The sequence below is a fragment of the Pan paniscus genome, chromosome 2, assembly GCF_029289425.2.
Source record: "Pan paniscus chromosome 2, NHGRI_mPanPan1-v2.0_pri, whole genome shotgun sequence".
Lineage (NCBI taxonomy): Eukaryota > Metazoa > Chordata > Mammalia > Primates > Hominidae > Pan > Pan paniscus.
In genome coordinates this window covers 111,521,498-111,538,803 of record NC_085926.1, presented here as the reverse complement: position 1 = coordinate 111,538,803, position 17,306 = coordinate 111,521,498, and the positions used below count along the sequence as shown (strand labels likewise).

Genomic DNA, 17,306 nt, shown 5'->3' with positions numbered 1-17,306 from the left:
GGAGGCAGGAGAATCGCTTGAACCTGGGAGGTCGAGTTGCAGTGAGCCAAGATCGCGCCACTGCACTCCAGCCTGGGTGACAGAGTGAGACTCCATCTGAAAAACAAACAAACAAACAAACACACACACACACACACACAATCAAGCAAAAACTAATTAAAAGTCTCTTCCTAGAAAAAGCCCTGCCTGAGGAAAAACTATGGGAGTGCAATCCAAATTGAGAAGGATGGAGAATATAGGGGCAAAAGGAAGAGAAAATCTCCATAAAATGAAAGAAGGAAGCTGTGGAAGCAGATCTCAGAAAGAAAATCATGTTTTGATCACTTCACAAACACAACAGAAGAATGCTAGGAAAGCTACCCAGATCTTCCCTTCCCTTCTAAAGGTAAGAAATACTAATCTAATGTAAACACTTGAGCAATAGACAAGGATTGCAGTTATGTTCCATACAAAGTCACTGTAAGTAAAAAAAGTAAGAAGCAGAAAACATTATTTCAAATGGTGAACAAGCCATGTCTATAAAACATTAAGAATATAATAAATACCGTGATAATGTCTTAAGGAAAATAGAAGATGAAAAGGAAAAAACTTTAAATTCAGACAGCATATTTAAAAAGATATAAAGTAATTCTGGAAAAATAGTTATAGAAAACCCCAAAGAAGGGCCAACATAAGTAAAAAGAGAATCCCTAAATAAGATAATCAGGTATTGGAACAAACGAATACTAAAAACTCTAAGAAAAATTTTCAGACATAAAAAATTACTGAAGCTACATATTCAAAAGTTACATCACATACCTGGGAAAAACTGACCTACTAATGCCAAGTGTGGTGGCTTACACCTGTAATCCCAAGACTGTGGGAGTCTGAGGCAGGTGGATCTCCTGAGGTCAGGAGTTTGAGAACAGCCTGGCCCACATGGTGAAAACCTGCCTGTACTAAAATACAAAAATTAGCTGGGCGTGGTGGCACGCACCTGTAATCCCACCTACTGGGGAGGCTGAGGCAGGTGAATTGCTTGAACCTGGGAGGCAGAGGTTGCAGTGAGTTAAGATCGTGCCATTGCACTCCAACCTGGGTGACAGAACAAGACTCCGTCTAAAAAAAAAAAAAGAAAGAAAGAAAAAGAAAAATTGACCTACTAGATAAAGTCTGGTAAAACTACTGGATTTTAAAGAAAAAAGTCTTTCAGGAATCCAGGTAGTAAAGTTACTTATAAGGGAAGGAAAATAATTTTATTTTCACTTTTGCCAGAAGACAAAGGAGTAACATATTGAAAAAGCAGAGAAAAAAAATGTGAGACAAGGATTTTATATCCAGCTAAACAGACCTTCAAGTACAAAGGCTACATATAGGCTGTTATAAACATGAAAGTGAGAATATGGTTCTCGTGAGTCCTCCCTGAAGTATCAGATTGGTGCAAAAGTAATTGTGGGTTTTTCTATTACTTTTAATTGTAAAAACTGCTATTACTTTTGCACCAACCCAATATTCCCTGGAGAATAAAATTTAGACAATAGAAATGTTTGGATGACATTAACATAAGGACTAGAACTTTAAAGTTATATGTACTGGCCGGGCCCAGAGGCTGACGCCTGTAATCTCAGCACTTTGGAAGACTGAGGTGGGCGGATCACTTGTGCTCAGGAGTTCAAGACCAGCCTGGACAACATGGTAAGACCCCTTCTCTACTAAAAATACAAAAACTAGCTGGGTGTGGTGGCAGGTGCCTGTAATCCCAGCTACTCGTGAGGCTGAAGCAGGGAAATTGCTTGAACCCGGGAGGCAGAGGTTGCAGTGAGCAGAGATCATACCATTGCACTCCAGCCTGGGTGACAGAGAGAAATGTCATCAGGCAAGACTCCATCTCAAAATATGTGTGTGTGTGTGTGTGTGTGTGTGTATGTGTGTGTATATATATATATATTAGAACTAAGACTGACAGTTGGTTAGAAGGAAGACAATATAGCTCGTAATGGCTATATACTCTAACAATGCAAATACAACTTACCAAAAATGGAGGATGAATGGAGAGAATATCTGATAGAATAAGTTCATTACTTTCTTTAAGGGTATTAACTAGTTATTTAGATTTTGTCTAAATTAGTCATCTTATTGAAGAAAGAGAGGGTGAAGGTTTCAGCTAATTTCAATATTGCTTACCACTGAGGATGAATAGACAATAGACAAAAATAGGGGAGACTAAGGGCATTATAAAATGTATTAGTACAAAGGAAACCATTAGAACAAAGACAAAAACTTTGTTTAAAAAAACAATTTATTTTATACCTTATAAATTTTTTAATGGTTACTTGTAGAGGAAGAGAGGGAAGGGGGTACAGAAGACAAGGACAGAAGCTATGCTTTGAATATCCCATGTTTTGCAGATTTTGGTTTTTAATTTTCAAACAAAATTAAGATGCAATATCTAAAATTCAGAAGTAAAATGAAACAATGAGCCTAACAAGTTGATAGCACTAACAGGGTCTATGCAATGTTACCTTAAAGCACAGTAATTTCACTCAACACCCATGATGAAATATAATCTAAGAAAACGAACTGTATAAATAAATCTTAAATTGTTTCCAGTCATCTTATTGTTGGTAGTAATGTTAGTATTGTTTTCTAAAATGGTTGTGTGTTTCTTTGGGGATAAAGCAAATGAGAAATTGCTGTAGTTGGATGTTTGTCCCCCAAGACTCATGCTGAAATTTGATCCCCAATGTTGAAGGTGGGGACCTAATGAGAGGTGTGGAGTCATGAGGGTAGATCCTTCATGAATATGTTGGTGCCACCTGTTTCCTCGTGGTAATGAGTAAGTTATCACTTTATTAGTTCCAATGAGAGTTGGTTGTTAAAAAGAGCCTGGCACCTCCCCTCTGTCTCTCGCTTTCTCTCTCACCATGTGATCTCTGTGCAGGTTGGCTCCCCTTCACCTTCTGCCGTGAGTGGAAGCAGCCTATGGCTTTCTCCAAGTGGCCATCTTTCAGCCAGCACAATACTGAGCCAAATAACACTTTTTTTTTTTTTTTTTTTTTTTTTTTTTTTTGAGACGGAGTTTCACTGTTGTTGTCCAGGCTGGAGTGCAATGGCGTGATCTCGGCTCACTGCAGCCTCCGCCTCCCAGGTTCAAGTGATTCTCCTGCCTCAGCCTCCTGAATAGCTGGGATTACAGGCATGGGCCACCACATCCGGCTACTTTTTTGTATTTTTAGTAGAGATGGGGTTTCGCCATTTTGGCCAGGCTGGTCTCGAACTCATGACCTCAGGTGATCCACCCACCTTGGCCTCCCCAAATAACCCTTTTATTCCTTATAAATTACCCAACCTCAAAGGAATACAAACACACTAAGATAGTAACTAAGTTGATCTAGTTGAGAACTAGGATTTTTGGCATGAATGAAAGAAGATGTGGATGTGATATCTTCCATTAAGGATGAGGTTAAATAAAAACCGTATATTTCTGAATTTGAATTGGAAGTAATAGTATAAACTTATGATCTATTTCTTAGCATGTCCACTGAAAAGGCTTAGAAAAAGGTTACCAATCCATTCTTAATAAGGACCCCTAGTTCCCAGACTGTGGTCTCTAAAAACTCTATTGCTCCAAGGAATAGACTTGGACCTTCCTGCAGAAATGACTGGTTGCAGGTTGGGGAAAGGAATAACTTCATTCAAGAAAGCAAGGAAGCTGTCAAAGAGCACTTGAGTTTTACCAAAAGAATTCAGGAGCCAACTTGAATTGCCTTTCACTGGCCAAAGATGAACAATTTAAACTTAAATAAGGATAATAACTGTAATGGAATAAAATATATCAGATATGTTTAAATGCATAAGCTCATGATTATGCTAAGTAAAATCTCATTGATCATAATTATAGGCTATTAGGAGACCAACTCATTATTTTAAAAATTGGTAAAGGTAAAGAAATAAAGCATTTATTTGATTTTTTCTTTACAAACAATAGATTAAGGTAACCAAATAGCCCACAAGGTGAAGTTTCCCATTGTAGAAGTATTCCAGCTCATAAAATGAAAAATAAATAATAGAATTAAAATATCATTATCTTGCTGCTCCTAATGAATTCATGGAACTAGGCAATGATAATCAATGGTGGCTACCATAAAAAAAAGGCACAATTAGAAATTATGTGCTTTCTGGACGAAATATACCATACCACCTTTGACGTAGTCTTGCCAGAACATAAATTGGATATATTTTTCCATATCTGAAATGCTTTTCCCCTTTCTTTCTGCCAACCAAAATACTGCTCACCTATCATAACCTTCTCAAGTCTCATTTCCTCCAACAAAGCTATGTGGAGGAGGTATGTTCTCTCTTAAATCTTATAGTACTTGGAGAACTGCTGTTCAATAAAAATAAAATGTGAGCCACATGTGTGTTTGAAAATTTTCTGGTAACTACATTAAAATGGTAAAGAGAAACAGATATAGTTAATTTTATGACTATAGTTAATTTAATACATCAAAAGTATTATCACTTAAACACAACATACAAATACTAACGACACATTTTCTATTATTTTTGTTGTATGGTCTTCAATATCTGGTATGTATTCTATGTTTAACAGCACATTTCCATTCAGACTAGTCACATTTCAAGTGCTCAATAGCCACTGGACAGCACAGGCTTACAGAATCCATCACACAACTTACCACCTGATTATCAAGTCTGCGTAGGCAGAAGGCAGCTCCTCCGTAACATCAGACCCATAACTGGAGTAATGTTATCTCCTAAACAACCCATGACACACACTGATGCCCTGTTTTCAGAGTCTCTGAGAAAAATGTAGGAGGTGATTACTACGGATTGAATGTTTGTGTCCCCACCAAAATTCACATGTTGAAACTTAATCCCCAATAGGATGGATTTGAAAATAGGGCCTTTGGAAAGTAATTGGGTCACAAGAGTGTTCATGGAGGGATTGCTGCCCTTATAAGAAGACGCATGAGGCCAGGCACAGTGGCTCATGCCTGTAATTCCAGCACTTTGGGAGGCTGAGGTGGGTGGATCACCTGAGGCCAGGAGTTTGAGACCAGCCTAGCCAACATGGAGTAACCCTGTCTCTCCTAAAAATATAAAAATGAACCAGGCGTGATAGTGGATGCCTGTAATCCCAGCTACTAGGGAGGCTGAGGCACTAGAATCACTTGAACCTGGGAGGCAGTGGTTGCAATGAGCCAAGATCGCGCCACTGCACTCCAGCCTGGGTGACACAGCGAGACTATGTCTCGAAAAAAAAAAAAGAAGAAGAGGACACGTGAAAGACTATTCTTCTCTCTTTGCTCTCTTGGCCACGTGAGGACACAGCAAGAAGGAGCTTGTCTACAAACCAGGAAGCAGGGCCTCACCAGACGTGAGATTAGCCAATGGTGGTCTGTTATATCCGCCAAGGTGGACTGAGACAGTCCAATCATTCAGATAATGTGCTAATGAGATGAGTCTTTCCTCCAACAAGCACTAGTGCAGTTCAGCAAAAGGATGTGGGAGGACAGCAGAGGAGGCTTCTTGGCCTCAGTACATAAAGAGTAAGCATTCCTATACGAGACATGGAGAACTCAGGCCATCATATCAAAGTTTTAAATTCTTCCATATAATTAGTAATGCATATAGCTAGAAGTTACCACTGGAGTGTCCACATGGGCATTTCATTGTTCTTAAGGACTGGGTAGGCTTTTTGAATCTGGATCCAAGAGACTGGTTTAACTGGTTCTAGGTATACAACTACTGGTTTATATTAATGAAGATGAGGGTTGTTCCTTGGGCATGGAAAAGCATAATATATGTCATTAAAAGATAAATGCCTTAGTTAATACATGAGATAAAAGAAATACTTCCAGGGAAATATTTCAAATTAAAAAATCTATGGCAAACTAAATTCTTACAGGAAAACCTCAGAGAAGACAGCCTGTTGCCCAGTGGTTAGATTTTATTTAAGGGTTTCTTATCACCATCTAGCTCAAATAGAAACATCTGATTGTTGCTGCCACCTGTCTCTACAAGAGTATTCTCATTTCCCAGTAAACCTGCATTTGTGCCTTCTGTCCCAGTCAAACATATCCCTGGCAACTTTCCCAACAAGGTAGTTTCCTTCTAGCCTGGCTGAGCCCTGTGGTTATAGAACACCCTGTTTGCACAGTATAGCCCTCCTCCTCTTAAAGAGAGTCTCCAGACACTTCCTTCCAGAGAAATGAAATGAATCATGATCTTGCCGAACTTGCACCTCCAATTATTATTTTCATCATTCTTATTTGAAGCAGTCATTCCATTCTCTCAGTGATTTTTTTGAAGGCAACTTCATATTTACATTACCCTATGCCTGGAAGGCATATGAGACTTTTCCTGGTGCTGAGTGCAGCTAACTAGTATGACACAAGCTTGGCAAAATAGTTCTCTGGGACAGTTTGGTATGGGAGATGCAGTGGCTGACAGGAAAGATTAGGAGCAATGGCTCCCACAACAGCTTCCTGTCTTTAAGCCTAAACTTAGAATAGACTTTCTCCTCCAAGGCACAGGAAAAATAATGTCAAGCAACAATGGCTTGAAGAAAGAGGAAAACAAAGATTAAAGCTCAAAAACTAGCCATTTTTTCCCCTAAACCAAATTCTTTGTTGCACTGAAGAGGGGAGGTGGGCAATGACCCTGCAGGCTAGAAAGACTTACCTTATCAAGACTTTGTTCAGGTTAAAGGGAAACCAGTCATGTCCAAGCTTCTGCTCTAAAGATCGTAGGTCTGGGGTCATACATCTCTATTTAACAGAGCCTCTTAGTGAGTGTGGGATAAGCAATGATGGCAAAAATTGCCCAACATGGGAGAGTAACAAAAATTTAGTGGGTGGGGGTCAGCATTTGAGGAGGTATGAGGGGATGGCCAAGAAGATAGTGACAAACCAGCGCCTGAAAGAGAGAGTCGCTATCTTGAAATCCCCCTGGTGGTAAATTGTCGGAACAGTATGGCCTAGGTTTCTGATTTAATCTATCACCTATCTTGTGCTGTGATGTCATTCCTCTATGTTATTCCAAACCTTCAGTAAAATTCTGCTACATCCAACAGCCTTGTGTACCTGCAAGAAGGGGCTGCTGATATCTTATGCAGGATAAGAAGAACTAGGAAGAGAGTAGGAACCGAAGGTAATGGTTTGGACAGACAGATCAAGAAAATGTCTTCTCTGGAGAAAGCAACAGGAATACTGGCTGGTAGGAGAGGAGGTTAATTTCCCACAGTAAGTGGCTTTTGAGGGCTCCACTACAGCATTTGCATATTAAAGATTGGTCCCAGAAGGCTGTAAGATTTGAGGACATTTGGCTTATATTGAGAATACTGGCACTAAAATAATTGAAATTCTTGTTATCTCCTGTTCCCATGGTTCCCAACTTTGTATTTCTCAGACTAGTAATATTTTAACAAAAATTCTAGGGACTGCTTGGGTCGTCAACCTTTTACTGTGTCATTCAAAAATATTTTCAAAACTGTTTCATAAAATAAAGGACATGTTAACACACACAGACAAAATAGGGCATAATAGAACAATTTTGAAAATGTGTTTTTATAAAAACCAAATTTGTTTTATGAAAGAAATTTGTTTTTATGTTTTTATCTGAAATGATCTCACATTTTCCAAACTATTGAATTGAAAACAGTATACATTTCATTTTATTTAGCCTTAGCTAATAACCCTTTATTCACTTATTTGTTCATTTTTGGAAAAAACTAAATGTTTTTTATAAGCCTCTCTTTTCTTTAAAAAAAAAAAATTTTAAAAAAACAGGGTATCACTCTGTCCCCAGTGGGAGTACAGTGGCAAGAGCTCAGCTCACTGCAGCCTCAAATTCCTGTGCTCAAGTGATCCTCCTGCCTCCGCCTCCTAAGTAGCTGGGACTACAGGCGCATGTGCCATCACACCCAGCTAATTTTTTAATTTTTTGTAGAGAGAGGGTCTCATTATGTTTTCCAGGCTGGTCTTGAACTCCTGGTCTCAAGCAATCCTCCCACTTCGTCCTCCAGAGTGCTGGGATTACAGGTGTGAGCCACCATGCCTGGCTTATAAACCATGTGCCATTCACTGTGCTAGGTACTGGAGGGCAGAGATGAACATGACTTTGCCCCTGCCCTCAATATCTCAAGGTTTACTAGGGAAGTCAACCAGGTGATCTCAAGTGCAAAACTCACACAGTACAAGGGGAAAATGTAAAGGCAACAATTCATAAGTAGATGCTCTATCTCTATGCAGAACTGCAAGAAATACCAAAGCCTGATGTCAGGATTTACTTAGCACATGTAATTTGAGTTTTCTTACCAATGATTTAGGGGGAAGCTGAGACTTACTCCAGAGATCATGGAGTTTTCAGACTTTTTTCTGCTCCCAGCCAATCACAGGACTAGGAACACACCTCATGTGCAACATGTCAGCCAGTCGATGAGTCCTCCCACGCTAGATAGAAAGAGGCTGGGTATGTGGGGTTTGGGAAACAAAAACTGCAGCCTCTCCCTTGTCTACCATGAAATGGCTCTGCATACAGCCACTCTGCTCACTACAGAACATATAACCTGAAGGTTACTGGAGGACAGAGCAGGGTGAGGGCTGTGCTGCCATGGTAACAGTGCCATAGGATTTGGTGCCACACTGGAGATGGGGCACTCAGGGCACTTTCTGGCTACACACAGCTGGAAGATGTCTAGGAGCAGTGTTAGGCACATTGGTCCCCCCTGCTCAATACAAACCACCCTCACTTTGGGAAGTGATGAGGTTTTCTAGTTCCGATCTGGAGTGAGAATCAGAGGGAGGCATATCATGGTATCCCAATCATCTAGTTCTGGAATTTCCCTAGAGGGTAGGGGATGCTGGTATAGTAAGGGCTACATAAACACATTTGTATGGGAAGAAGATCCAGAGGTTGGTACACTGGGGAGTCTCTGTCTCTGTCTCTGTCTCTCTTTCTCTCTTTCTCTCTCTGTCTCCCTCTCTCTCCCCGCCCAGTGCTCCAGAGGTACCACACTAGAGGAAAGAAATGAACTATATGCATCTTCTTACGTTATATAATCGGAGTATATATGTCAAAGGGATAGTCACTGGAACATTTTTCCTTCCTTATCTTCCCTCAACTTTTGTCAAAAATAGGTCTAGAACTTTCACACAATTATCCATCCTTATTTAAAATCAAAACCTGGATGGATCAGCTGATGGCTGCAGTTCTCACGTCTTTGCCCAGGTCTTCTGGCGTCTCTGAAGCACAACGTGTGACAATGGCACAAAAACGCAGGAAGTGACTGTTGAATGCACAGAGGTTCTGCAGCTTCCGTCCATTTTCACACAATTTCCATTTTAGATTCTGAGCAGTTCTCCCTCCCCATGCGCTATGAAATAGAAGGGTCTGGCTGAATCAGCCACTTGAAATTAGGTTTCTTCCCTGCAGGGGATTAGGAACCGAGGTGCGGTTCTTCTTCGCACTCCACACCACACCCCGCAACCCTAGAAATCAGGACTTTCCTGGAGAAAGGCCCAGCAGGGACCCAGGACCCGCAGACGGTGCGGGGAACTGGTGCCTCTGCAAAGCCCAGCAATGCCCGTGACCAGGCCAGGGGAGGCGCGAGGCGAAGCAGAGTTGTCCCCGAGGCGTGTTGTGGCAGCTCGGGCAGGGCAGCGATTGCTTCGGAGGAGAAAGGGAACGAAAGTCCCCTGGTCCCCGAAGTCTCCCAAGGTCAATTCCCAGGGGACTCCAAAGCAGCGACGGGGCTCGGAGATCTGGCAAGTTCTAGGAGTCGAGCGAGGGGAGCGAGTGTCTTACCTGGTCGGGCTGGCTGGTGTAGTTGAAAGAGTAGATGTTCTCGGTGCTGAGGTTCACCACCCCGCTGTAGACATGATCGAAATCGGCGCCCCTGGCAGCGTCAAAGGGGTCGCGGCGCGGTGCCGGGGGCTGCCTGGGGGATTTCGCCGTGTGCCCGGGCGACGCCGCCAGCAGGAGCCAGGGCAGCGCGCAGAGCAGCGCGAGCCGCAGGCAGCCGCGCATGGTGGGCACTGCGCCCGGGCTCGGAAGCGGAGCCACCCTGGGGAGGGGGCGAGCGCAGAGAGGGTCCTTCCAAAGCCCGGTGCAGGGCCAGGCGTCCGCTTCAGAGCCGAGCGGGTGATGCCTGGCGAACCCAGCCGGCCAGGGCTGGCAGCGTGCTGACGAAGGGCCGATCAAATACTGATGCTGCCGCCTGGGGTCTCCACTGGAGGTCACGCGTGGAGAGTAGGGGGGACTGGAGAAGTGGAGATGTGGGGCTGCTGATTTTCCTCCGGCTTCTAAGTCCCCCGTTTCTCATCGCCGAGAATCCCCCCACTTACCCAGCCAGAATTTAGACCGATCTCTTCTCCCTCAACCTCAATAACAGCAATAATAAAAAGGCACTGGAGTCATTAAAAAGAAATACCCGCTAGTCTCGAAAAGTCAACCTGATCCCACATCGAGGAGGAAATTCGGTCTGTTTCAAATACGTGTGCACCCTGGCTGCAGGAGAAGAAATAGAAAGCAAAAGAGCCCGTCCCCCAAGAGGGTGCGCGAGTTCGCTTTCCCAGGCTGCTACCTGCAGAGAACTCTTGCCTGTCTGAACGATAATTACTCTCTATTCTCCCCTCTCTAATAGAACCTCTCCTCAGACACCTGTTTTATTTCTTTATTACCTCCTACTCTCCATGGAGAGTCTCACGTCATCACGTTCTCTCCCTCACCATATGTGTATGTATGTAAATATGTACAGTTAAAAAAAAAAGATATGGTAAAGAGAACAATTTCCAGCACTGCCTGAAGTCTGGTCCCGGAAGTTGTCAAAAAACGACTCAGACTAACTAGATTTATGCAGAAGGCAATTCTTTCCACCCCAGCCTCTTACCTACTTTACCACTGCAATGACTTCTTCCAGATTCCGGGAGAATCCCCAGGATTGTTTTTTTAAAGGCAGAAACCACAGCCTATCGTAAAAAGGAAATACTTTTCTGATAAAAATTAAGGGATTAGATTTAAAGAGTTAAAGAGGCAGGTAAGGAGCAGGGTGAGAATGGGGCCATCAGAAGACCTTGCAGAACATTGAACAATCACAATTTACGTGTGGAAGAGAACTCACTGTTTTATTTCAGCTTCATTACTGTATACTATAAAAGAATGTAATTGTGTTCAACCTGAAGGACCATTTAAAAAGAAGTCATTAAGAAGGAAAAGATCTTTTTCAAAAATTTAAGATTACAAATTAAAATCCTAGTCCTTGCCATCTTTAAAGAGATAGATTTGTTTTTGTTTTTACCTTGTCTAATTCCTTTAATTTCTTAAAACATCAAGAATGAATGCAATACATTTGTTGTAAAGTTTTCTGTGAAATCAGAAAACAATGCTGATGGAATATTAAGTTAGTAGACTCGTTATTAGGACAATTTTTAGTTTTAAAGTTTTAAATGTTCTTGGCCAGGTGCAGTGGCTCATGCCTGTAATCCCAGCACTTTGGGAGGCTGAGGTGGGAGGCAGGCTAGCTTGAGGCCATGTGTTCATGACAAGTCTGGGCAACATGATGAAACCCCATCTCTACAAAAAATACAAAAATAGCTGGGCGTGGTGGTGCATGCCTGTCATCCTAGCTACTTGGGAGTTGAGTTGGGAGGACTGCTTGAGTCCGGGAGGTCGAGGCTGCAATGAGCCGTGAACACCCCACTGCACCCCAGCTTGGATGACAGAGCAGGACCCTATCTCAAAAGGAAGAAAGGAAGGAAGGAAGAAGGAAGGAAGGAAGGAAGGAAGGAAAGAAAGAAATTTCTTGAAAATATATGGGTATATGGGCAAAAATACTAATTCAAAGGAGAGTCTGGGGGTAAAACTTCAAATAGAACTCACTGTTTTTGAGGAGCATAACGAAATAATTTCATCCAGAATTTGAATGACTTTAAACTGTTGTATTCAAAATATCTGTGCCTCTTTTCAAAGTTCAACAACATTTCATAAACTTGAAATCTATGAAGGTCCTGGAGGTTAGCTGGTGTGACCAGTTAAAGGAGTCTCTAGGATTATGGAGTTCTATTATGGCGTTCTTTTTAAACACTATAAGAGATGAGGAACTGGTTCTTTCACAAGTCAACACCTTCTTTTGGGGGCAAGTGTCTCATTATTAGAAAGACATTTCATATTCTTAGTTGAAATCTGCCTGTCTTCTACTCACTTGTACTAGTTCTGCCCTCTGGAGTCATAGGAATAAACCTAATACTTCTTCCACATGACAGACTTGTGGGTATTTAAATGGTGCTATGACCCTTCCTTCAAGATTTTATCTCAACTTTAAGCAACTAAATTGGAAGCAAATGGAACAGATCCTTCATCATAGCATGAAACCCAAAATATTTATTTTAAAGCCATTTGTATGGATTATCTATACCTAACAATTTGAGTTATATATTACAAGTCACTCTGTAATATTATCTAATCCTTATTCTAGCCAAAAGTCATTCAGTGACCTCAAGTAATTAACCTCTCAGGATCACAAAGTTGTTGTAAGGATAAAAGGGAGAATGATGTATTTGAAAGTACATTAAAAAGTTTAAAGTGTTGAATGAACAAATACTGTTATGGTGTGACTGCTAGTTCAATAGCTAAAAAATAAAATGTGGTCTATTAGGTAGGTGGTTTTTTTCTTTATTTTTAAAAGGAATTTTATTTTAAATTTTTGTGGGTACTTAGTAGGTGTATATATGTATGGAGTATATGAGATATTTTGATACAGGCATGCAATGCATAATAATCACATCATGGAAAACGAGATATCCATCACCTCAAGCATTTATCCATAATGTTACAAACAACCCAATTATACTCTTTTAGTGATTTTTAAATTGACAATTAAATTATTATTGACTATAGCCTGTTGTGCAATCAAATACTACACCTTATTCATTCCATTTTTTGGTATCCATTAACCATCCCCACCTTCCTCCCCCAACTCTCCCACTACCCTTCCCAGCCTCTGGTAACCATCCTTCTACTCTCTTTCTCCATGAGTTCAATTGTTTTGATTTTAAAGGCAGCTTTTTTTTTAAATATCTACAATGTCAGGATTCTACTGTGAGAGACTAAATATGCAAGTGGGCAATGGCCAGACCATAAATAGCAATACAACTAACTCTGACCCACAGTTTCTGCAGCAATCAGCTCAGGAAACCAAAACACTTTAGCAGCAACCAGTCCAAGAAATCAAACTACAACTGCTGCAGCAAATGGCCCAAAAGAATTAGGGCTTGGTCAATGAGTCAATTTCCCCAACTTTTGCCCCTGCTTCCAACTTAGGATCAATCAGAGAAAGTCAAATATTCTTCCCAAACCACAAAATGCTCTGCTCCTACTTAGCCTGCCTCCAGCTTCCAACAGCAAGATCCAGTCAGAGCATACCTGAAACCTTCCCCTTTTATAACTATGAAGTTTTCTCACTCCCCTTCCTGCCTTTGAGTCTCTACCAAGCAGAAGTGATGGTGGTCAACTCCCTTGCTAGAGCAAGCTCTGAATAATTAGCCTCTGTTTGTTTTCATTTGTGTGAGCTTCACTTGTTTCTGTAGTTTTCTTGAAGTTTCCACAGAGATACTGTCTGCACTGCATGTCACCATGGATCCCAGTTCTCTGCCAGGTGCAGTACCCACCAAGGCTTCTTGTGCCTCACTGCACACAGTTGAGTCTGCATTGACACATTGGGTCAGCACTGGTTCTGAACTCTGCTCTTTGATTTTGAGTTCTTTGGCTATTTAGTCTCACTTTGGTACCTAGGATTTGTTATCACTTCCCATTTGATTGGCATCTTTGGTGGAGTCAGGCTATTCTTTTTCATCTCTGTTTTCTCTCTTTTCTGCTTCTGTTTTGCATTGTGCTATCTGGAAGTGTTGTCATAGAGTAGAACACAGGCATAGGCCCTATAAGCCTTTAATTTGAGCTGTCCTCCCAGACCAATGTAGTTTTTTTTTGACTGGCATTTATATGGACAAACTTTGCTGTGGGTTACCAATAAAACTAGATAAGATTATCCTCTCATCTAGATTTTTGTTCTGAGAATTTGGTTTTGATCCAAAAAGAGCATTCTCTCTGGTGTTATACTTGCCTGGGGAGACACATTGTCAGGTGTGCATTTAGAGGCAACTCATCCTCAAGGTTGGGGGCTCAAGATACAAAGTACACAAGCTTTACTTTTAACTTTTGCTAGCTCTTATGGGATCATTTAAGTCAGATTTTTCCACTCCTACAGGAAAAACTCCTTTTTCCTATCTATAGATACTTATTCTAATTCTAATTCTAGTGCCCACCTCTCTAAATGGCATAATTTCACCAAAGATTATTTGGGCTTTCAGTGGCCATGCTGGGAAACACTGGACTTAAACAATTATCTGAGAAGCACCTTAGAAAAGAAAGAGAAAATGATTTATCAGATGTAATGGATAATTTTCTAATTGGTATGCAAAAGTCTACAAATGAAACTCAGTTCTAAAATTGCTTCACTGTAAGATTCTTTGGTTAAAGCGAATGAGCAATCTGATGACTTAAACAACAACAAAGTAGAATTATTTCCTTGGTAAATTCTACTCCTTTTTGGTTTCCAGTTATCACTCTATGTTCAGTTTTCCTTCTTCGTCTTTATTTTTCTGATATTTCTTTTTCTGCATCTCCTTCCTTGCCTTCCTCTCATGCAGACCACCTTCTTCCCCAACAGTCCTCTTAAAACTCAAAATGCCATTTGCTTCTAAGGATGCATCCCTTCCATGAGCTAGGTATGTAGGCAACTGTAGAATTTAAACCTTGAACCCAAGATGAATTAAGAGCTATCATTGAAGATTTCCTTAAACCCAAAAAGAAGAGCAAATAGTTGTAGAATAATTTGGAATTTTTTTGGGTGCCTATGACCCAGGAGTACCTGACCTATATCAATTTGTGCATATGTTGGTTGAAACATCAGATATTGGATAGCAAAGACTGATTGAACTGATGCAGAAAGAGACCTGTAGGATTTCTCTCTCTACAATAAACCTGAGAGTCAAAAAATCCCAAAACAAAAGACAAAAACCAGTAAAGTAGATCAAAGTTTCAAAAAAGACATATGTGAAACATTTCCAAAAAAAGTTGATTGGACCTTAATTAAATCATGTTAACAAAGAAACAAACAAGATATGTAACTAAATGAGGTAGTTGGAGTTGGGGGTAGACTACTAGAAAATACCATTTTTAAAAATTTTTTGTTTTTTGTTTTTAAGATAGAGTCTCCCGCGCAGGCTGGAGTGTAGTGACATAATCTCGGCTCACTGCAACCTCTGCCTCCCGGGTTCAAGTGATTCTGGTGCCTCCGCCTCCAGAGTAGCTGGGATTACAGGTGTGCATCACCATGCCTGGCTAATTTTTGTAGTTTTAGTAGAGAAAGGGTTTCACCATGTTGGCCAGACTGGTCTCAAACTCCTGGACTCAAGTGATCCACCCGCCTCAGCCTCCCAAAGTGCTGGGATTACAGGCATGAGCCACCACGTCCGGCCTAGAAAACACCTTCTGACAACACTAGTCTTTCTACATTAAACCTGCCATCTTTGTTCAACTTCTTCCTTGGACCTAACATAGCACACAAGTGGTAGGTGTTTCAAGTAACCCACACATTTTTTTTTCCTATCTCTCTCACTTAACCATAACCTTGGACCCTTGCCTGAAAAATATTCTCTCCTGCTTTGTGATACCACTGCTACAAGCTTAATAGGTAGAGCTATGCTTTGCCTATGCAATTGTAATATTAAATGCATACCAGAGGAAAGATTTCTTGAGGTTTCAGAGGATTCTATTTACAATCAAGTTGTATCTGGTCTATATATACCTTTGCCTTCTCCACTGTTCTTGTTGTATACCTCAGATGAAGATCTTGAGGCTGTACCTGACGCTCTATGGGCTAAAATTTCCACTGACATAGAAAAAGTAATTGGAGCAGAATCTATTGAAATTTAGATACATCCTTCCAAATTGCTACCCAAACTTTCCCAATATCTCTTAAATCCAGGAGCAAAGGAAGCCTCAAACTTATAACTGAAGGCATTATATTCAAAGGCCTTTTTACAACCTGCACTACCCCTTGTAATATTCCTGCCCTGCCAGTAAAGAAACCAAATGGACTGGGATATTGACTTGTTCAAGAACTCAGAGACACAAATAAAATTGTTATCTTTACTTTTCCTTGGTGCCCAACCCAAATACTATCTTGTCATCATTTTCTCCCCAAACCACTTGCTTCAGTGTAGTGGATAATTGCTCTGCCTTTTCACTGTTAAATTACACCAGAACAGTCAATACCTTTGTCTTCATCTGAGAGGACAACACTACATACATAAACAGTTAGGTGCCAGGGGTTTACTGAAACCCATTCCTATTTTTCCTATGCCCTTAATTAAGAACTAAAAGATCCAAATTTCTCTGGTGATCCAGTTCTGATATAATATGTAGATGATCTCCTACTCGTTTAGAGAAGCTGGTAAAAAGATTCCACTCACTTGCTCTCAGCCTTAGCAGAAAAGGGACATAAAGTTTTAAAACACAGAGTTTTGCCAAAACATAGTTCATTTAGGGCAGGAGGAGAACATTCTCTCCTAACAGACTAAGTATTATCCAGACTTATCCTAGATCCCCAGAAAACTACAGTTGAAATGATTTCTAGGTCTAATGGGATATTCTTGTTAATGGGTGCCAAATTTTCCTGAGATTGTGACACCTCTTTATGAAATGGCTAAGTCCTCAGTAAGATTCCCTCTCTTCTGGGAGCCCAAGTATTGAAAAAGCCTCCTATAATCTGAAGACAGCTCTTCAACAGCCTCCTTCCATAGGCATCCCTAACTAAAACTTTTGTCTATTTGTGCATGAGTGTTCTGGACAAACCTCAGTATTTTAATTCAACTTCATAGGAATTATTGAAAACCCATCACTTACTATAGCCTTGCCCTCAATCCAGTTGCAAATCCAAGATTGTCTTAGGATATTACCACCACTACAGAACTGGTCAAATCTGCTGAATTAGTTCTAGGCTTCCTGCTTGACCTGATGTTTCCTCATGCAGTACAGACTTTACCACCCATTGAGGCACAATTAACCTCCTAAGAGTTCCAGATGCACTCTCCATCTCACGTTACTATTCATTGCTGCATCCTGCCATCCTCCTGAACTTACCGAAAGAAGGGGAACCTCATGAATGTCTTAGTTAGAGAACTTTAAATACTTTGCTCAGATGTATTAGTAACTCTCATTGAAAATCCTGACCTTGTCTGGGTGCA

At 40.9% G+C, this 17,306-nt stretch overlaps 1 protein-coding gene across 4 annotated transcripts in view; it reads right to left on the bottom strand.

The window, feature by feature from the left end:
- SIDT1 (SID1 transmembrane family member 1) overlaps positions 1-10,766 on the bottom strand; it is a 96,624-nt gene extending 85,858 nt beyond the window's left edge. The window contains exon 1 of one of the 4 annotated variants that reach the window (XM_034957108.3): positions 9,808-10,766. In XM_034957108.3, the coding sequence (XP_034812999.2) occupies positions 9,808-10,029 (222 nt within the window). In that variant the 5' untranslated portion in view covers positions 10,030-10,766. The remainder of the gene's footprint in view (positions 1-9,807) is intronic. The other 3 variants (XM_034957106.3, XM_055110284.2, XM_003825109.7) reach the window with 3 other exon arrangements.
- Between the last annotated feature and the right edge of the window lie 6,540 nt (positions 10,767-17,306).